Genomic DNA, 21,965 nt, shown 5'->3' with positions numbered 1-21,965 from the left:
ATTTCAGGACCAGAGTATATCTACTATCTGAGAAGTATTACAATGTAATACAGTGTACTTGAAATTTCCTATTTTCTTGTAATCAAATATTTCAAGCATTACTTTACCAATAAACCAGTAAGAAGGGAATGATAACCTCCTGTATTTTGATTATTTCTAGAAGATTCAGTTTACGCACTGCACTTGTCTGGCAGGTGCGATTACCATATTAGAGAACTAAATGGAGCTTTAGGTACCATTTTAACAACATGGAAGCTAAGACCCAAAGACACTAGGGAATGCCAGACCTAGTAGAAGAAAGGGATCTACTTTGGGTGTCCATGCAATGCTCTTTGTACTAATATTATCTATTAATACACTGAAATGATGGAAATCATCCATAGATGGCAAGATCATATGAACAGAGTAAATGAACATTTGCAAAATAAATACTATTGGCCAGCTGTTTCTCATAATTGGCTGCCTTTAATACTCAGAAAACCTTGCCACATAGGGATTAAGAGCACTACTTTTAAATTTTTTTTCTAATGTTTATTTTATTTTTGAGAGAAGCAGAGCGTGAATGGGGGAGGGGCAGAGAGAGGAGACACAGGATCAGAAGCAGGCTCCAGGCTCTGAGCTGTCAGCACAGAGCCCAACATGGGGCTTGAACTCCCGAACTGCAAGATCACGACCTGAGCCGAAGTCAGCACTTACCTGACTGAGCCACCCATGTACCCCAAGAGCACTTCTTTTAAAGTAAAGAGACTGAGGCCAAGAAAGATCATAAGACCAGTAGGAAACAAGGCTTGAACTCCCACCCAGGTCTCATCTAACCACGAAGTCTCAGATCTTTACAATATACCTTACTGCCTTCTGGAAGGTGAAATCAGCCCTGCAGCATCCCTGCTAATAAAAAAGCACTTTTGCCAATTTTCTGGCTGTTACGCAGAAGCTACTGATTTCAGAGGAAAACCGTTCCAAGATCACATACCCGTAGTGGAGTCAATGGTGAAAAGGGAAGACAGGTCTCCGGGAATGAGTTCATAAGTCACTGTTCCATATATCCCAGAATCTCTGTCAGTGGCAAGAACATTGATGATCTCGGTGCCTGGCTGGGTCTGGCCGCTAATGCTCATCACGTAGGTTGATGGGTTAAAGACAGGTGCGTTATCATTCACATCCTCTATTTCCACACGAACAAAAGCTTGGGCGCTTAGTCCACCCTGTTGGATAAATGAGAAGTGATTACAAATGGATTTCTCCTGAACACTGAGATGCAGAATAATTGACAAAGATCCTAGAAAAGAATTTTAAAACAAAGAAGTTCATTCATTCTACTTTTAACCTTGAGATATGAGTTCACGTGTAAGAGCGTGGTATCAGTACTTTAGCACTGACTCTTAAAGATGAATGAGAGTACCACTTAAAACTCTTAGGAGGCAATAATTTCAGACTACAGTTCAAAGATATTCCAGGCAAGTTTTCTTAATGTCCAAAGAGGGAAAAAACAAAACACTTTTACCCCTAGGATAAATCTTAACTGCTAAAGAGGAGGGGTAAGGAAATATTGGAGGAAGACGTAATTTTAGAAAAGATCGTCAGCGGAAGTCTCACTTAGAAGGTACCATGTGAGTAAAGACTGACTTATATGAGGGAGCTTGACTTCAGTAATCTGAAGGAAAGAGCAAGTGCAAAGGCCCTGAGGCAGGAGTACAATGTACATCCCAGGCCTGTTCAGGGAACAGCAAAGAAGCCAGCAGGGTGATGTCAGCATGGCAAGGGGCAGGTCATGGAGGCCTCTGTGGGCCGCTGAAAGGAGGATTTATTGGAGGGTTTTGAGCAGAGGAGTAGTTTGAACTGACTTAGATTTTAACTGTCACTCTAGGTGTAGCATTCAGAATAAACTGAAGGGCAGCGAGGGTGGAAGGAAGGAGACCAGTTAGGAGGTGATTGGAATCAAGTCTGGAGTGGATGGTGGCAGTGAAGGTACTTATCCCAAATATCTGGGGCCAGATTTGCTTTGGAATTCTGGATTTTTCATGTTTTAGAAAGGTAATAGAGTGCGTAGCATAGTAGAGGAATAGATCCCATCCCTTTTATTTTGCGTTGCCTCCAAGTAAAAATCAGGAAAAGGGGAGAGAATACAATAGAAGAAAACAATCCTTTGCAATTTTTACTTTTCTAAAGCAAAACATGTGTTCCTACTTTAAAGCACCATTTTCCATTTCTGTCTGGTACATTTTGATACTTTCATCTTTGACAAAAATCCTTAGTAAGTCACAAAGCCTGGACTTTCTCACTCACTTTTCCTTCTCTCTCTCTCTCACCCTCTCCCTCCCCCTCTCCCTTCCCATCTCTCCCACCCCCTCCCTCTCCCACTGTTCAGGGATACACTGAGCAAAGAGGAAAGAGGATTCTGACAAAAAAAAAGATTTGGCACAGGAGACAAAGAGGCCAGTGGAAGAAGCACCGGCCTAGGGTGAGGGAGGGCAGAAAGAGAGTACTGTTCGGGGTGAGGTTAACACCAAACCTGGAAATGGCTCTCATGCTCTGAGGTCCCAAGTGCCCTAGACATTGGCGACTAAAAAACAATTGGGAAGTACACCTTCAAAGATAGAGTGGTTTTCCATGTTCTAAGTGGAATAAAGTGCCCGGGCCATGCCAGTTACCAACTAGAATAGGAGAAATGAGGGCTGGCTAAGGTTACGACCCAGTGAAAACAAGGGAAGTGCCCTTGACCCGTATTACTGCACAGACAGGGCTGTGTCTGCAGCAGACCCGGATGACCTGTGGGTCCACAGTGGAGGGTGACTGATCGTGAACAGACAGTCCTGCATGGCACCTGACAGAGACCCTGCTGTTTCTCCAACTTAGCCTCCTTCTCCATTCTGCTTAACTTTGACCTTTCCCTTCCCCTTCCTTTTATATTTCTCCTGGGATTCTGGAAGTCACCTCAGTGTGAGTGCAGGATAAGAAAGCGCGTGAGAGAAGGTGATGAGAAAGTGGGGAAGATAGGCGAAATGACAATCTCTCCATCTTGGGATCCTTGCAAAGATGTTAATTCCTAGGCTGTCCATGACGATCCTAAATCAGGCAATGCAACCAAAAACAAGTAAAATGATAGACAAACCAACTGAAAAACTTATTCTCATAAAACAATGAATCTTTCTACAGGAAAATTATTATAGATCTCAGGTTTCCTGCTTTAGGAATTCAATTTTTATCTACTGAATTCATCAGTGGGGGTGCTTTTCTCTTACAATAACCAGGGTGAATGTATGTTCAGTGCGCTCTGTATATATTTTCTCCTTCAATTGTTCTAATCTCCCTTTTTAAAGATTTTGATGGTTTCTCTCATTTTTATAGATAAGCAAACCAAAGCACTGAGAAACTAAGTGACTTGCCCAAGGTAAATGAGACTGTGAATTGCAGATCTGGAACGGGACTAGACATTCATTTATCCCCCAAACCCCTGGTGACTTCTTTTAAATTAGACTTTTTAAAGAATTGTGGTATAAATTCTACCTTTTAAAACACTATGCTAAGGGCAATGCCAACCACGGACTTAGCCTTAGCAGAAAAAAGACAGAGTCCCTGTTTATAATCTATGCGACAAACACTGTATAACAGGGTTTATGCCACAGTGGAACACTCTGGAGCCAAATGATCTCAGTCTAATGTCTGTCCTGCCTGCAACTGGGACCACAGATGAGAGAAAATCAGATAGTCCCTGAGTCTGGGCTGCATCTTCTGTAAAGCAGGAGCGATACAATATGTATGGGAGCATTTATAATGGTTAATCACATCATTATAAGATTTTACAGCCTCCTTTTCCTAAATACTTGGGGCCAGATAGATTAGTGTTGGAATGTTTCAAGTTTTAGGAAGGTGATGTGGTACACATGTACCTAGTCAGGTCTGGGGTGGCCCTACATAACCAAACGCTTAATATTCTGCAGCAAAACGTATGGAAAGACACATTTAGAGGGATTTAAACATGAATTTAAACATGAACGGCCTCAGGTCCGTTCAAGTCAGGTTTCTCACTAAATGAGATTTCAAAACTTTCTATTTTGAGGGGATGTTGAATTAGGTCAATTCTTTTTTTATATTTTTAAAAAAAAATTTTTTTTTCAACGTTTATTTATTTTTGGGACAGAGAGAGACAGAGCATGAACGGGGGAGGGGCAGAGAGGGAGGGAGACACAGAATCGGAAACAGGCTCCAGACTCTGAGCCATCAGCCCAGAGCCCGACGCAGGGCTCGAACTCCCGGACCGCGAGATCGTGACCTGGCTGAAGTCGGACGCTTAACCGACTGCGCCACCCAGGCGCCCCGAATTAGGTCAATTCTAATGCTCATGCAGGGCTTCTGTTTCAATAAACTATGATGGTACTGTGTTTCCTCTCTTATTGTTTCTTTTACATTTGGAATCTTATAAAATCGTATCGTATAATTCTCTCTTTTTTCAAAATTATCGTTAATCTCTCTGTTATCTTTAGTTTATGCCAAAATACATAGGCCATTACTTTTGACTGCTAACGTGATATTGGTATACATATTGCTGGTATAATATTGGTATAAAATAAGAAGGACAATAAAAACAAAACAAAACAAAACAAAACAAAACAAACTTTCTATCTGAGAGCTTTGAGGCTTCAGAACTACAGAAAAAGGATTGTGGATCTTCATGATTCAGAGGTAGGCATATGCCAAATGGAGAGAAAGCTCTGTGCTGAAGGGATCCTGGAGATGGGTCCCCATAAACAAACAAGATTTTCGGTCTCCCGCTGGTGTGCAGTTACAGAGTCTGGAGGAGCCTGGAAAACAGATTAGATTTCTCCACACATCTTCCTTCACTTCCCTCCTAGTGTTTACCTCCCGATTCTCTGTAACAACACTTCAGTCCACCTGGTTAAGACTATCCTGATGATGCAGCCTCTGAGATATGCTGAGTCACAACCACCCAGACTCCTGGCCCTCAGAAATTGTGTGAGAGAGTACATTTTTGTTATCTGTGGCTGCTACATTTGGGAATAGGTAATACACCCCATAAGTTCCATCCATGAATATTTCTTAACTTTGTCTTATTCTTTCCCTATCCACGAGTCGTGGGTTTTTTTGGACATAATTTTAATCACTTGGTTTTTTAAATTACAGTAAGAGAAAACAGTGTGTTACTATGATTTTAAAAATTAAGTGATCAAAATTAAAAAATAAGAATGGGGGCGGGACAGAGTGGCCAACGGTCTGCAAAGCAACATGCCTAAGTTTTATTGTGACTACTGCGACACATACCTCACCCATGACTCTCCATCTGTGAGAAAGACACACTGCAGTGGTAGGAAACACAAAGAGAATGTGAAAGACTACTATCAGAAATGGATGGAAGAGCAAGCCCAGAGCCTGATCAACAAAACAACTGCTGCATTTCAGCAAGGAAAGATTCCTCCTACTCCATTCTCTGCTCCTCCTCCTGCAGGGGCGATGATTCCACCTCCCCCTAGTCTCCCGGGTCCTCCTCGCCCTGGTATGATGCCAGCACCCCATATGGGGGGCCCTCCCATGATGCCAATGATGGGCCCTCCACCTCCTGGGATGATGCCAGTGGGACCTGCTCCTGGAATGAGGCTGCCTATGGGAGGCCACATGCCAATGATGCCTGGGCCCCCAATGATGAGACCTCCCGCCCGTCCCATGATGGACCCACTTGGCCAGGAATGACTCGACCAGACAGATAAGGTGAGACAGGAACCTCTTTATATCCATTTTATATTACTTGTTCTTCACCAGGAGATCACGGTGCTGTGACTCTGGGTGTTTTCTAACAGCATGACAAGGAAGACTTGCTCCCCCTTCCTATCAAACAGAGAATAGTTTTTGCAAGGGAGTAGTGGGACAAAAAAAAAAAAAGCAATTTCCATTTGTATCGTGAAATGTGAAAATAAAATTGTCAACTGTTTTAGTTAAAAAAAAAGAATGGGGATCACCTCAGAAAGGAGGGGAGCTGGGGGGACAGTTTAAACAGGTGATGGGGATTGAGGAGTGCACCTGTCGTGATGAGCACCGGATATTGTATGGAAGTGTTGAATCACTATACTATACACCTGAGACCAATATTACACTGTATGTTAGCTAACTGGAATTTAAATCAAAACTAAAAAAATTATAGTAAGAGACTTTTAACCAACCTACCTGAATTCCAATCCCCTCAAGGCATGTTGTGAAAGCTGGGAGTAGTTCGGGAAAGTGCGAAGCTTGAAAGCATACAATGTTGGAGGAATAGGAAAAAATAGGAAAAAAGGCAAAGAATGTAAATGACAGTAGTCAGGAAGGGAAAGACCTCTCCTTCAAGTGTTATTTGGAGAAAAGGCAGAGTCTGGTGTAGACAGTGCTGGATTTTCACCTGGACAGTATTATGGAGTGAGGGAACTAAAGGGATTTTGCAACTGAATGACTTAATGGTGGGTCAATAAACTAGAGATCCCAACCTGGAAGAACGGTCAGCTAGAATGGAGAGGCTATAGGAAGCGAGACGGAAAGATAAGAGTGCTTATCAGAATACAGCATGCTTGAGATCAAGATTTCAGAGGCTGTGCAATTATAGGGGATGATCCTTGGAAGTGAGAAAGTCAAGGAAGTGAGACGCTCAGGGTGTTGGATGGTTCAATAGATGCAGTGGTAAAGAGGAAGACTGTAAGGTGTAATGGTCCTAAATGACACAGAGGTTTAGAATATGATAGCAACAAGAAAGCATGTCCAAGGAATGGCCTGGCAAGATAAATTTCAAAAGTGAATTGGTTTTTGATAGAGAAAGGAGTAGAAATGATTCAGATGTTGCATGGGGCAATCAGTTAGGCAAGCACCCACTTCAACACCTCCCTCTTGGTTCGTGATTAGCGGAATATGGGCTTCTCTGTGGAAAGCTTGACAGGAATCAGTAACCCCAGGAGCAGGCTGTTTTAACCAAGGCGAGAACTTAAAGGAGCAGTCAGAGACCAGGACAAGTTTCTAAGGGAGTCTGCTAAATGATGAACCATGAGTTCCTGAGGGCATGGAAGAAGAGTTTGGGAGGACAGAGCGGGTGAGGTGGTAATTGATTCAAATGAAAGGATGGGCACATCTGGGCAGCTCAGTTGGTCCAACTCTTGATCTCAGCTCAGATCATGATCTCATGGTTTGTGAGTTCGAGCCCCATATCATGCTCTGCGTTGACAGTGCGGAGCCTGCTTGGGATTCTGTCTCTCCTTCTCTCTGCCCCTTCCCTGCTTGCTCTTCATCTGTCTCTCTCTCTCTAAAAGTAAATAAATAAACTTAAAAAAAAAAACAAATTAAAGGATGAACAGAGAAGAATGGGGATGAGAATATGGATAACAGTGGATGGCTAGGAAGCTTAAACTTCTAGAGATAAGAATGAGGTAGAGTGGTATTAGGGATTAATCCTGGTAGTGTATTTGAAAAAATGGTAGGCAATCAGTTTGAGATATAGTTCAGACAATCTAGCTAGAAAACATGAGCAACAGGGCAGCAGTTTATTCCTGAAACTGGAGTGAGGGGAGTGGTAATCAATGAAATATAAGATAGGAAAAAAAGCAACTGAAAATTGGAAGTTGTGAATAATATAATCTATTGAAATTAAAATGAGTGCGCCCTACCTTTCAGTTACACAGGATGAGTGAGCTCTGGAGGTCTAGTGCGCAGCCTGTTGATTTTAGCTAATATTACTGTACTGTGTACTTGAAATTTGCTGAGGGTAGATCTTAAACACTCTTATCACTCACTATGTGAGCTGATGGATATGTTAATTAGTTTGATTGTGGTCATCACTTCATAATGTATACACATGTCAAAACATGACAGTGGTGTCATGGGTGGCTCAGTTGGTTAAGCAGCATCTGACTCTTGGTTTCAGCTCAGGTCATGATCTCACAGTTCCTGAGATCCAGCCCCGAGTTGGGCTCTACACTGACAGTGCAGAGCCTGCTTGGGATTCTCTCTCTCCCTCTCGGCCCCTCTCCTGCTCACATGCATGCACTCAATCTCTCTCCCTCTCTCTCTCAAAATAAAGAAACATTTAAAAATAAAACAAAAAACACATGACACTGTATACAATTTTTATTTATCGATTATACTTCAATAAAGCCAGGGGAAAGATGAACGTGAGCTTTTACTCAGCAAGGTTTCTTCTAGAGATCTTTTGGCTGTATACACAACTGTGCAGTACTTTAATAGCCAAGTTTTCTCATGAATATATATAACGCTGAAGGGCTAACTCAATTTATCTTCTATATTGCTAGTTGGACACAACTCTCCCCTAAGCCTGGAGTGATGAGGTAGAGTTGAAATAGCTTTATCTCAGACACATATTTCAGCTACCAAATTCAGATGTCACGAAAATGGAGACAGAATGTTAATACATACATACCAAAAAGAGAGATTCATTTGGTGAAAGTGAATGGGAACAGGAAACAAGGAATTGGAGATAAGCATGGAATAATTAAATTAGAGCACTTTATTGGGAAAAGCCACTTGCTTTCCAATGTAATCCAATTATTTGTTTTCATTATGCAATTTATAGCATTCTCATGGCTTCTATGAGATAAATAGCAACAGCAGTAGCAGCCAAAATAGATTATTTCAGAAGTAATACCAGTGGAGTAGGAGAAGTGATTGAGTTAAAAAAAATTTTGACAGTCATCACAAGGATGAATAGAGCAGCAGCAAGGAAGCCCAGAACATCTAGGTATTTTCTAAGAAAAAAAATTTGTATTGACTGGCAACAATCTTTTAGTGACCACCAGCAAATGGGCTCCTAGCGATTTCCTTCCAAAGAGCTTTCAGGATGTATATTAGAGAGAGAAAGTATCAGAGGAAAAACCAGGGATTATCAGGGTAATTATGTACAGTTAAAGGTCTTCTGTCAAGGTGCAGTTCATGGTTTTAAGTTAATTCATGCTGGCCTAAAATCCAACATCTTGAACCTAAAATGTCTTGTCTGCGTTCATTTGTTCTTCAAATCCAAGGTAGATTGCTATCTGCATTGTTACCAGCCTTTTTGATTAAGGACATATGCTGCTAGTGGATACTGCACAGAATGATTATGACAGAGGCAGGCTCACCCTATAGAAATGCACAGTTCATCAGAGAGGAAATTTATAAAGATTATGCAGACAACAGAATACTGCACATTGGATAATACATATATACACACATGTACACACACAGCCACATAAGCACGTACGTTGCTTCCTCTTGTATATTCTGAGGCAAACGGAGGAGCATTGGAGGCAATTTTAAGTCCAAAACAAAGTGAAAAATAGGAAACTGTTAAATGCTTATGATTGGGGTGGGGGGCAGGGGGGGAGATTTTCTAGTTTGTCTTTAAAAATGCATCACTAGGGGCGCCTGGGTGGCTCAGTCGGTTAAGCATCTAACTTCGGCTCAGGTCATGATCTCATGATTTGTGAGTTCGAGCCCCACGTTGGGCTCTGTGCTGACAGCTCAGAGCCTGGAGCCTGCTTCAGATTCTGTGTCTCCCTTTCTCTCTCCCTCCCTCTCTCTCTCTCTGCCCCTTCCCCACTTGCTCTCTCTCTCTCATAAATAAACATTAAAAAAAATTTTTTTTAAAAAGACGTTCATTTAAAAAAAAAGCATCACCAGGACTGTGCCCGTGAAGATCTGCTTCCAGGCGGGCTGCACATGCAGCTCCTTCCTTAGGTCTCCCTGTGTGGCTTTGGACCCACATGATGGATAAGAAGGAGAAAAGGCCACTAAGATGGAGAAGAAAATGTCCAAGAGCTGGGGAAAGAGGAGACCTTGAAGCTTTGATAGCCCACTTTCAGACACGAGATGCTACAAAGACTCAGACTGTAGAAACACATGTTCCCCACCTTCACCAACATTGAATGTGTTGTTCTCTGATCATCCGGAGAAAGAGGAATTGACCGTATCCACTACACAGATCGTTGGGTCCTTTATTTGGTAACCAAGGCCTGAGAGCAAGTCAAACCAATAAGAGGTTCCTTAAGTCAAAGTGGGTATCAGATAGTAGCCCGGAAGACACAGTTAATTCTTTTTGGTGTTTTCCATGAAGGTACAAGGGATCGCATCTATCACTATGATATGCATACCTTTAGCCCGGACACATTCATGTGGAGCAAGCTGTCCCATGAGGTACAGGGCCCACACCCAAATTGGGCTGCCAAACGTCTGTGACTCCACTCCACAGGGGAGGACAATCATCTGTGGAGGCTATTGGAAATAGTCAATAAAGGTGGCCAAACACACCCTACATTCAAATATGTTCCACTAAATTCTCAGGAAGAAAAAAAAAGGCAAATAGGTGTGGACTCAGATTATCCCTTGGGGAATACAGCTCACTGCTAGATTTAGCATTTTGGTGGCTGTGAATCATCAGACACTCCTTTTTGGGGGGTGTCTGTAGTCAGGAAGAGGAAGAAACCCTGGAGGGTGGCTTATTTGATGGCCTGTACTTCCGTGACACCACAAAGAGCCTCTGGTTTGCAAGACAGCTGAAGGGACTTAGGTCAGAGAAGAAAAACATAGGCAAGTCAAAAAACAAAAACAAAAAAGCAGAGCCTGAAAGTGATAACAAGCAGGAATGCGGGGAAGCCAGGACCCAGGAATCCCCGGATGTGGTCAAAAAGGTGGTCACAGAGGATGGGGTGATGCTTAGCACTGAACAAATGATCGGCCCCAGGCACCAGGACAGAGGAAGACGGTTCTGATGAAGCCAGAAGCCCTCTGACAGAGCCACGTCCTTACACCACTGCCATGCTGGCCAAGAAGCATGAGTTGCTCTATTGTTGTGGGGGCACATTTGAAACAAGTGAACTGCCAGTTCCTCCTGAATGATCTGTATTACTCTGATGCCCACAGGATGGAGAAGTGGAGGACTTTAGTACACGTGGAGTCACACACTCGGGAGCATGTAAAGGACATAAACTTGGAAGAGGACAGAGATAAGGTAGAAGATACAGAAGGAAGAGAGGACGATGGGGAGGAGGATGCCACCAGAGAGAAAAGTGGGGAGGAAGGTGAAGAGGAAGAGCAGTCCCCAACGGCATCGGATGAAAAGTACGTGGACTATCTGCCCAGGACCTGGCAGTATGAGTGAAGCTTGCGGGGGAGCACGTGGGGTCTGACACAAAAGACAACAAAGGGCTGAAAGCAGCCCAGGCCATGGCAAAAGCACTGCCTTTGATGATTTAAGAGCCTATGCTGGGCCGAAAGTGAAATCGAATAGTGAATTTTCTCATTATCACGTGGGTGCTACTGCCAATAAACTAGAGTGAAATGAGGTAGCTGCAAAGATTTTCTTTTCCACGGCCTTAAGTATACTGAGTTCTGGTGAGCCCTTTGCCTTCCTCTGAGAGGGAACTCTGCACCAGGGCAGTGTATTAGCCATGTCTTCTATTTTCTGTGTCTGATGCTTTGACATTGGGCCTTGCCGATCCTGGAGGACTGTCCAGGACCAGGTGAGCAGGCTTTTCAAATGCAAACCAACCAGTTTGAAGCTCAAACCCCCACCACATCCTTTACTGGGCTTTCATACACCAAATCACTATTCATTTATCCTAATCACCCCACGGTCAAGTGACAGACAGCTAGAGACAGACTCCATGCACAAGAGCTTGTTGAAAGTACTCAAACTAACCAAGCCTAAGCCTGCTCATTTTGCCTTTCCCATTCCTTCCCATGGAAACCACAAGAAAGGCACTTGACCACAGTTTTCTCTCTCTCCCTCAGCCTCCTCACCCACCCCAGGGCTTCCCATTGGGCATATACCACACCCCCATCCCATCATGGGGCGTGCCCCCCTCCTTCTTGGAATGTGTGAATATAACAGATTGTTTTTTTTCCCCAGTGGCAGCCATTCCCTTGCTCCTACCTAAATAATAATGAAACCAATATTAAACTACTCAGAGTGCAAGGCAGCTCGAGTCTGTGCCAAGGCCTGGTTTAGGAGGAAATCAACCAAACAGCAGGGCGAAATCTTGAATATGGAGTACCCTGACAGGAAGGTTGTTTCTGCTCTAACAAATCTGAAGTATGTTGTGCTTTGTCAGAGAGTTTTCCTTCTATAAAATAAGGGGTTTTTAAACAGAAGGATGTTATGACTCACATACATCACTGTCTTAGTCCATTCCAGCTGCTATAACAAAGTACCATAGACTGCGTGGCTTACAAACAACGGACGTCTGTTTCTCACAGTTCTGGAGGCTACAAGTCCAAGATCAGGTGGCAGCACAGCCAACTCCTGGTGAAGGCAGGGAGCCTGCCAACTTCTCCTGGTGTCCTTAGAAGGTAGAAGGTAGAAGGTAGAAGGTAGAAGAGGCCAAGGGGCTCTCTGGGGCCTCTTTTATATGAATGCTAATGCCATTCATGAGGGCTCTACCCTCTCGACCTAACCACCTTCCAAAGGCCCCACCTAATAATATCATCACCTTGGGTATTAGGTTTCCAACATATGAATTGGGGAGGAGAGGCACAAACATTCAGAGCATAGCAATCATCAACGTAGAGATCATCTCTTCTTTGATTTCTAAAATTTAGCAAAAAGCTGCTCACAGTCTGTTGGTAAACAATTTCTCATTTATCTTTAAAATAAAATGCCTTTTTGGGGCACCTGAGTGGCTTAGTTGGTTAAGCATCTGACTTGATTTCAACTCAGGTCACGATCTCATGGTCCGTGAGTTCAAGCCTGGGCCTGCTTGAGATTCTCTCTCTTCTCCCCCACCCTGCCCCTCCCCTGCTCATGCTCTTTCTCTCTCCAAATAAATAAATAAAACTTAAAAAAATTAAAATAAAATAAAATACCTTTTGGCTGGGAAATAAAACATCCCTTTTGTTCAGTCTGGCAATGCTTTATAGAGAGACGGTTAAAGATGCACGTGAACATTGCAATAGAGTCTGGTAAGCTGAGAGGAAAAGGAAGCATTCTTCATAACTCGTGTAGAGCAGGTTCAATATGGAAACAAACAAAAGCAAGGAGGTTTAAATTAAATATCTGGGTTGATTTTTTTTATTCCACTGCCAATAATCCTAATTAACTGCACTGCTTTTGGGAGACAAAAAATTTCCGGCATTAAACGATCTTACTTCTACTAAGATAATTTCTTTATACACTTTTACAAGATCATCTGAAATCAACTAATTAGAAACAGATGTTTAACTACTGCAGAATTGGATTTAAACTGTTTTTTTCACTTCTAGGATGGCCTTTTACAATTGTCTCAAAATCTATTAAGAATATATTTTTGAAGTCTTGCGTTAATATTTTTGTGTGCATACACTGAGCTTTGAATAATCACGTAGATTTGAATTAATCTAAATTCCTCTGTTTACTCCTACTTTTGTTTCCTACATCTTTTCTTACAAAGAAGCAAGAATTCCTGAAACCACACAGTCAGGGCTGAAAAATCTAATCAAATCATGGTAGTTTCACCAAATATAAATGACTGCATTTTCATGGTAGTTTCTACATGTTTACTTATAGCAAATTTATTTAGACTCATTTTTCCCAACAACTCATGACTTAAGTACGTAGATCTGCCTACCACATTCAAAACAGAACGATTACACCAGAGAGGTGTTAGCAATACCCAACCAAGGAGTAGTAAGCAGATAAAAAAGAAACAAGAAAAGCCTCCAAAATAGACTACGTGCAAAAAATCAAATACAGAACAGTGTGTATACAGGTTATCTTTGCTGTAATGTAATAAAAATTGAACAAACTGTTTCTAAAATGTACTTGAAAGTGTAAATGGAAGAGCCAGGAATAGTCAAGGCAATCTTGAAAAAGAAGGACAAAGCTAAAAGAATACACAATATCATGACCTATTATAGAGCTTAAATAATTAAGTTTAATTAAGCACAGTATAGACAAATAGACATACACATACATAACCATGTGCTTTGCAACAAAAGTGACGTTCTAATGATGGAAGAATGATCATCTCAGTATCCATGCTGGAAAAAAAGAAATAACAAGACTTCCTCTCACTAGACTGAAAAAAATGACTGTGAAAGGTTACACAAAAATGTTTTTGAAAAAACCTAAGATAATACCTTCATGTCTCTAAGGTAAAAAATACTCCTAAAGGACAGACAAAGCACCAGCTGTAAAGGTAAGCAAATTGATAAACGGAGCTTTATTAGAGTTAACAACTTCTGTTCCTCAGAAGTCACTATTAAGGGAATGAAAAGATAAGCCACAGAATGCAAGAAGATATACACAATAAATACATCCAACAGAGGACTTGAATACCAAAAATATAAAGAATTCATACAAATCAACAAGGAAAAAACCCAACAATACAATAGAAAACAGGTAAAGAACTGAATAGACACTTCACAAAACAAGTTATACAAAGAGTCAATAAACATATGTATTTTGCTCATCAACTGCTCATCAGTTCATTTGGTCATCAAGGAAATGCAAAGTAAAACCCCAAAGTGATTCACCACTACATAGGTACCAGAATTGGTATAATTGAAAAGACATTAAATACCAAATGTTGGGAGGATGTGGGGAAAATAAAATTCTCCTACTCTATTGGTGGGCATATAAAGTGGTACAATCATTTGAAAATTTGTTTGGCTTTCCTAAGATCTCGCAATCCCACTCCTAAATATATACTCAATAGAATGCTTACATTTGTTCATCAAGTTACATGTGTAAGAATATTAATAGAAGCACTATTGGTAGTAGCCTAAAACGCATGCCATCAATTATTGAATAAATAAAAAATTATCACAAATTCCCATAAAAGAATACTATAAGCCAATAAGAACAAATGAACTATTGCTACACACAACAGCATGTATGATTCTCAGAAATAATGTTTGGCAAAAGAAACAATAAAAACACATAGTGTATCAATCTATTAGCTGAAAGCTTAAAGTTTAAAGTCAACAGTGATTGTTGTTAGAATCAACAGTGATTAACCTTAAAGGCGGGGGTGAGGGATAAGGAAGAGGCCAAGAGAGGGGCCCTTTCTTCGTCTGCTTCCACGGATGTGTTTATTTTGCAAAAATCTACTAAACTGTACTACAATTTGTACACCTTTATGCATGCATTTTATATGTCAATTTAAAAGTTTACCATAAAGAAAAAAAGACCTAAGAGTCAAATTGAAGGTGCTTCTACTGAACTAAGATGAGTCAATATGAACATCAGAAAGACTAATGTCAGCAACGCATGAAACGCATCAAACATAAAAATCCAGGAATTTTATAATTTTATAATTTCAGAGTAGGAAAAAAATCATCTGTACCCTTTGGGGATAGCAAATGCACCAACTCATTATTCTAAAACTGATAAAGAGAAATAATCAAGCCTTATCTTACCTCTCCTCTACGAATTGTATTTCAGGATAATCAAATAGTTGATGAGAGAACATTCTTAGTAGAGGAATTCCAAATAATAAATGCAAAAGTAATAATAGAATTCAAAAATCACCACACTGTACACCCTAATGGAGTAATGGCATGTGACTGCTGATATAGAATAAGAAGCACACAGCGCCACCTAAATGAACCCAAAGTTAATCAGGGTTCTGGCTTAAAATGCCACTTCATAGAAAATACGATAAAAGAGCACATTAAATAAATCCCAAGGATGTAATCAGTCACATTCAGAATGTGGAGAATTTACGGGAAAATTTTGATTTCTTCCAAAAACAAATACCATCAGAGAAAAGGTAAGCTGCGTGGGGGCGGGGGGGTGGGGTGGGGGCGGGGGGAGAGTGGACTGCTACAGATTGAAACTCAAGGGATATTGCAATCAAATCAATTTCTGAACTCATTTGGATCTTACTTCAAATAAGCCACCTTTTAAAAAATGTTTTTAGATAATCCAGAAAATTTTAAATGGACTGGGTATTAGATATTATTTTTTAAGTGTATTTATTTATTTTGAGAGATATAGAGAGAGCATGAGCAGGGCAGGGGCAGAGAGAGAGGGAGAGCGAGAATTCCAAGCAGGTTCTGCACTCTCAGTGCAGGGCCTGATGGGGGGCTCGAACTACAAAACTCTGAGACCATGACCTGAGCCTAAATCAAGAGTTGGCTGCTTAACCAACTGAGCCATCCAGACGCCCCAGGATATTAGATATTATTAAAGAATTATTGTTAATTTATTGTAGTCATGTTTTTAAAAAGTAATTATCTGTTTCAGATATTATTGAACTACTTATGGATGAAATGATATATAATAATGTCTGGTATTTGCAAAGGAGAGAGGTAGTGATTTATGAAATAAGTGGCTAATTGATAATCATTGGTACTCTCTGATGTGTACAAAGTGGTTTGCTTTTGAGTATGTTTAAAATTTCATACATGAACACTTACCCCATCCTTAGCTTTCACCAAGAGGTCATAGGTGGCTGGATCCCTCTCCCTGTCGATGTCTTGAGAAACACAGATTCTCCCATCATGTGGGTCGATCTGGAATGCCTGAGATGTGTCATAGCTTTGGAATCCATCATAAAGAGAATATTCAACAAAGCCATAGAGTCCTGCATCTGCATCAGAAGCTTTAACCTACAAAACAAGAGGGTGATCAGTAAGGAAATGGAAAAGTTAACATTACTTTTCAGTTGGTCATAAATTACTATCATCATTTGCACAACCAAGTAACCCCTACAGCCATTAACAAAGTATAGGCTTCAGTTTTAACTCTCTCCTTTTACCTTCTGTGTGACAGCTCACTTCACCTTCCTCCTCCTTGTCTGAGTTCTCCTTCTCACTTTCCTTTGCCCATTCCTATACTTTCATGTGATCTCTGAAAGTTTGAGATTCTTAAGGTTCAGCCCTTGGTCCTTTGTCTTCTTATTCCTCTCACTGTGCCTCCGTGATCCCATCCAACTTCAAGGGTTTAAAAACATCCATACGCTAACAGTTTGACAATGTATCTGTGGAGTCCCTTTCATATCCAAGCTCTTCAAGCTCTTCAAGCACCCACCCTTCAGAGCAGCAAGGGAGGGCAGAGAAATTAAGACAGTAAATGGCATGATTACTAGTAACCTTATCCAGTTGACAGAATTCACCCTGGAGTAGGAGGTTTGAGTTTCCAAGCCAGGTTTCCTTCCAGGAACAATGCCCCCATCAGGACCTGTACAGTCAAGCACACTGACTACTACACAGAGGCACTACGCCCAGTGGGTGCATGGAAATGAAATCCAGCCCATGTTCGGCTTGCCAAACACTGACGTGGAGCTGCAAATGCCCAGAGGTAACGATCCCTTTCTCTTTGACCATAAATACCATTTCTGTTGGCAGTAGTCTTGTGCCCAGTAGAAAAGATGAAGTAACTGAAATTATGAAAGCACTTAATTTATTTATACTAACTGTGGGGATATACAGTGAGAAACACAACAGACTATATTTAACCCAAAACATTTTGAGCTCATAGGCTTGGTATAGTTCTTTTCATTTGCTAACCCTACTAACAGTAACAGCAAATATCTACATAACACTTAAATGAAGCACTTTAAGGGAAGATTAATAAGAAAGAAAGAAAGAAAGAAAGAAAGAAAGAAAGAAAGAAAGAAAGAAAGAAAGAAAGAAAGAAAGAAAGAAAGAAAGAAGTAAAAGAACTATAGTGCTATAGAACAGGTATTATTCTAACTGCTTAACATAGATTTACACTTATAACCTAAAACAAACTCCATTTTACAGACCAGAAAAGTCAGGCTCAGAGAGCTTAAGTAACTTGTCAAAGATCACATAGCTAAAAACTGTCAAAACTGGGACTCAAATCCAGGCAGTTGGACAGCACTTAACTCTAAGTTGAAAAATAAAATGATATACTTTTTATTAGTACAATATGCATGCAGGAGTTCTACCTTAATTGTTATGCTTCCCAAACGAAACCTCATGTTAATAACATGTTCAACAATCAATGTTCTCAGTAAGGCTTCCCTTCATTCCCCTCTATCTTGAGCATACAACTGGGATGTGACTTTGGGGGTTCTCTGAGTAGTCTAACACAGTGGTTCTCAATCAGGGTCAAGTCTACCCCCACGAGGACATTTGGCAATGCCATAACTAGGGAGAGGGTTCTATGGCATCTAGTGGGTTGAAGCTAGAGTTGCTACTAATCATCCTATAACCCACAACAAATAATGATCTGGCCCAAAATATCAACAGTGCCTAGGCTGAGAACCACTGCATCTGATGAAACTCAACAATGGGCAATATTAATCCCCTCTTTAATTGCCTTTGTTTTCAACTGATGACACAGTCTTGTAAATTTCTTTTCACTCTTGTCTATTGCATATTCTCTGGCAATATTATTTATTCTGTGCAACCAGCTAACATGTTTGTGAGTTATTCTTCTCATCAGATGGGCTGAACCAGGAAATCCACAAACTTCCCAACTACAAAGAACTAAATTCCAAGTACATTTGGTCTATTCCATTCTGGCAGCTGTTAGTGATTTAGTAGCCTCAAGTTCCCAAAGACACCAAATATATCTTCTAAAAACATATGGTATTTTCAATAATTTTGGCTTGATTAGAAGATAAATACAATGAACCTTAAATTCTAAAACTCATTCTCAGCCTTTAGTAGCACATATTAACAAGTAATTTGGCTTATATAAAGCAAGTTTCCTTATTTCCACTTTGAGACCTTTCTCTCATCTGGACTTTTGGCAAGGCAAAATAGAAAAGTGAAAAGTGGGATAAGAGTACTGATCTCAATTTATGTCAGCAGCTCAGATTCTGATTCTCAGATTCTAAAATAAGAATATATTCCTCCCTAGTTTTACTCAACTTCCTAGAAATACTGATCTAGTATTCTAGAACAACATACTCTACCTAGTAGGATTAGGTCTTGAATACCTATAATTAATTTAGCATCTGTATGAGGTCTATATTTTCCAATATCCACTGTCTTACACATAAATGTAGGCAATTTAAATAACAGATAATGGAAAAAGCTTTGCCAAATCTTCAAGAGGAAATCTGATCGGTAAATAAGCTCATTGGGCCTTTTCTTCAGAGACAGATGCTTAAATCAAAGAGAGAAATGTCTTGTCAGAGTCTATTATCACCACCTTATCGTGCTAGTTTGGGGATCAAGGGTAGATCTCAGGGGGATTTTTTTTCCTGAGTCTACTCAAAGAGCCACATTTCAGCACTTTCAGTGCTCTCCCTGTGTTCTTCATCTTACCCTCAATTTACCTGCTTTAGGTTGAGATCAGTCTGGTGAATTTTACTCTAAACTTACTTACAAGAGTTGTTATCCCTCAGTCTGATTGCTCACAAATTTAATGCAGATATTATAAAAATGCAAAATATTAATACGATACTAAGATTTCACTGATTCCCTTATTACCTTTCTGAAATTAATTTTTTCCACTTCCCTTATATTAATATCTGTAGAGACAAATTGAGAACACTGGCTCTTGGATACATGTTTTTGATGTTCTATAAATGGAATGGATCTATTTGCACTTGACTCACCAGCACAGGCCTCTTGATCTGGGAGGGTCCCTTTTCCAACAACTTGGAAGTTTTCTTGGAGGTTACCTGCCCAGCCATTCACAGTGCTATCCAAAAACCCAAAAGACAACCTAAAGTTATATGGCAACACATTGTCAGCAACATTGTTCTTTACCTACTCCTGGGAAATCATATCACTGAATTCAGTGACATTGATAGAAAAGCCTGAAAGCCCAATTAAAAACATGAGCGATCAAACAAAAAATCCTAGAAAAAAAATGGTTGCAAAAAAATGGCTTGTGTAGATGAAATTTCAAATGAAATATCCCATTTTAATTTTCTTATTGTAATTTCCCAAAATATCTACCATGAGCATATAACAGTTTGCTTGAAGAAACCAAGTTATTGACACAATACGCTCACAAACATAACTTCAAATAGAAAGAAGAAAAAGAAATTACAAAATGACTTTTTAGATTCTAAGTGCTTGGCCAACCACTGATCCTACAGTGAAAACAGGATTGTAATATTCCAGTGGAAGTTGGATTCGGCACTGGGGACCACAACAGATGCAATCATGCCACTCTCTGAACACAATTTTGGGAAGTTCACCAATGACTGTGTCTTACCAAGTCTAATAATCAAGGCTCGATCCTTGTTTTCTACACAATTCAGTAGCTTTCCATACCGCGCATCATCTCTTCATTGAAACACTTCCTCACCAGACGCCTCACTGACCTCCTTTCAATTTCCTTCACTGACTCTGAATTCTCTTCCTGGCCTCTGAACACTCTAGTGTCCCACAGCTTAGTCCTGAGTCAGCTTCTCTTTTCAATCCACACCCATTGCCTGTGGTGAGTGAATGGTGGCCCCCAAAAGACATGTCCATGTCCTAATCCCTGGAACCTGTGGATATTGCCTTATATGATAGAAGAGTGAATATTACCTTATATTGCAAAACATGGTTAGGTTAAGGATTTTGAGAGCAGCATGTTGTAGATTACCCAGATGAGCCCTTAATCCAAAGACAAGTGCCCTTAGAAGAGAGAGGCAGAGATTGGAGTGATGGGCCACAAATCAGGGAACACCAACAAGCATTAGCAGCTAGAAGAGACATAGAAGGGAGGGGGAGAGGTCCTGAAGGACTTTGGACTTCTAGCCTCCACATCTATGAGTAATAACAATTTCTGTTGTTTTAAGCTAGCAAATTGATGGTTATTTGCTATAGGAGTCCTAGGAAATGAATACACTCCTGAGTGATCTGACCCAGGCCCAATATACTAAACCAACATATGTTTTCCCAATATCGGTATCTTTGTCTTGTGCTCCAGATCCATGTATCATCCTACTATCAATTAGATATCACCTTTCATGTGACTAACAGGCACTTCGAATGTGGTATGTCCAAACAGAACTCCTGATACCTACCGCCCAAATCCACTCTTCTCCCGGTGTTCTGAGTGATGGTATCATCATCCACTTTTTGTAAAGGCAGCCAGAGAGATACAACTCAAGTGGCATCAAATCATGTCACTCTCCTGCTCAGAACCTTCCAACAGCTTCTCATCGTCACCTCAGTAAAATCACACCCTTTAACTTGACCCTAGCTACTTCTCTGTCCTTATCTCCCACTACTCTCCAACTCACTCCCTTCTGGATATGCTGGGCTCCTTGATGGTCCCAGAGCCCACTAGCTTGTATAACTTGCCTCTCCATTTCTTTCAAGTTTCTGCAAAGACCACCTAATCACAGAGGCCTTCCCTGATCACGTTATCCAAGAGTGTCACACTCATTTCTGCCATACTCTTTCCTTTTACCCTGCCTTGTTTATCTTCAGAGTCCTTATCTCTATTTTGCACTGCATTATATATTTTTACTTATTTGTTTATTAATTTTCTCTCCTACTGGAATTTACTCTCCAGAGCAAATATTACACTTATCTTGCCCCCTGTTATCTCTCCAGCATCCATAATGCTAGGGCCTGGCTCATAGTGAGGATGTGTAAGTATTTGTTGCATGAATGAATGAATCTAATATTGCCCATAAAATGCAAGCACGTTTTAGAAATAGCTTTCATGGTCATCCTCCCTATTTTGACCTTGGGAAAAAAACTCATGAGAACAACAAGAATGAAAAGATGCTCAACATCACTCATCATCAGAGAAATACAAATCAAAACCACAGTGAGATATCACCTCACCTCTGTCAGAATGGCTCAAATCAAAAACACAAGAAACAAGTGTTGGTGAGTATGTGGAGAAAAGGAACCCTTGTGCACTACTGGTGGGAATGCAAACTGGCGCAGCCACTGTGGAAAACAATATGGAGGTTTCTCAAAAAATTAAAAATAGAATTACTGTATGATCCAGTAATTCCACTGCTGGATATTTACCCAAAGAATACAAAAATACTAATTCAAAAAGATATATGCATCTCTATGTTTATTGCAGCATTATTTACAATAGCCAAATTATGGAAGCAGCCCAAGTATCCATCAATGGATAAATGGAT

General features: G+C 40.6%; 2 protein-coding genes across 2 annotated transcripts in view; one reads left to right on the top strand and one right to left on the bottom strand.

Annotated features, from left to right (window-relative positions):
- DCHS2 (dachsous cadherin-related 2) overlaps positions 1–21,965 on the bottom strand; it is a 242,762-nt gene that overhangs the window by 105,945 nt on the left and 114,852 nt on the right. Inside the window, exons 2-3 of the mRNA XM_023252753.2 lie at positions 16,357–16,548; positions 974–1,205 (exon numbers count right to left, since the gene is read on the bottom strand). Of these exons, the coding sequence (XP_023108521.2) occupies positions 974–1,205; positions 16,357–16,548 (424 nt within the window). The remainder of the gene's footprint in view (positions 1–973; positions 1,206–16,356; positions 16,549–21,965) is intronic.
- LOC101093601 (U1 small nuclear ribonucleoprotein C-like) lies at positions 5,213–5,959 on the top strand. The gene has a single exon (XM_045055758.1). It carries the CDS (start codon positions 5,245–5,247, stop codon positions 5,704–5,706), a length of 462 nt encoding a protein of 153 aa, XP_044911693.1. The 5' UTR covers positions 5,213–5,244; the 3' UTR covers positions 5,707–5,959.

The sequence above is a fragment of the Felis catus genome, chromosome B1, assembly GCF_018350175.1.
Source record: "Felis catus isolate Fca126 chromosome B1, F.catus_Fca126_mat1.0, whole genome shotgun sequence".
In the NCBI taxonomy this organism is placed as follows: Eukaryota; Metazoa; Chordata; class Mammalia; order Carnivora; family Felidae; genus Felis; species Felis catus.
The sequence above is the reverse complement of the archived record's forward strand: the minus strand, read 5'-3'. Positions and strand labels throughout refer to the sequence as shown.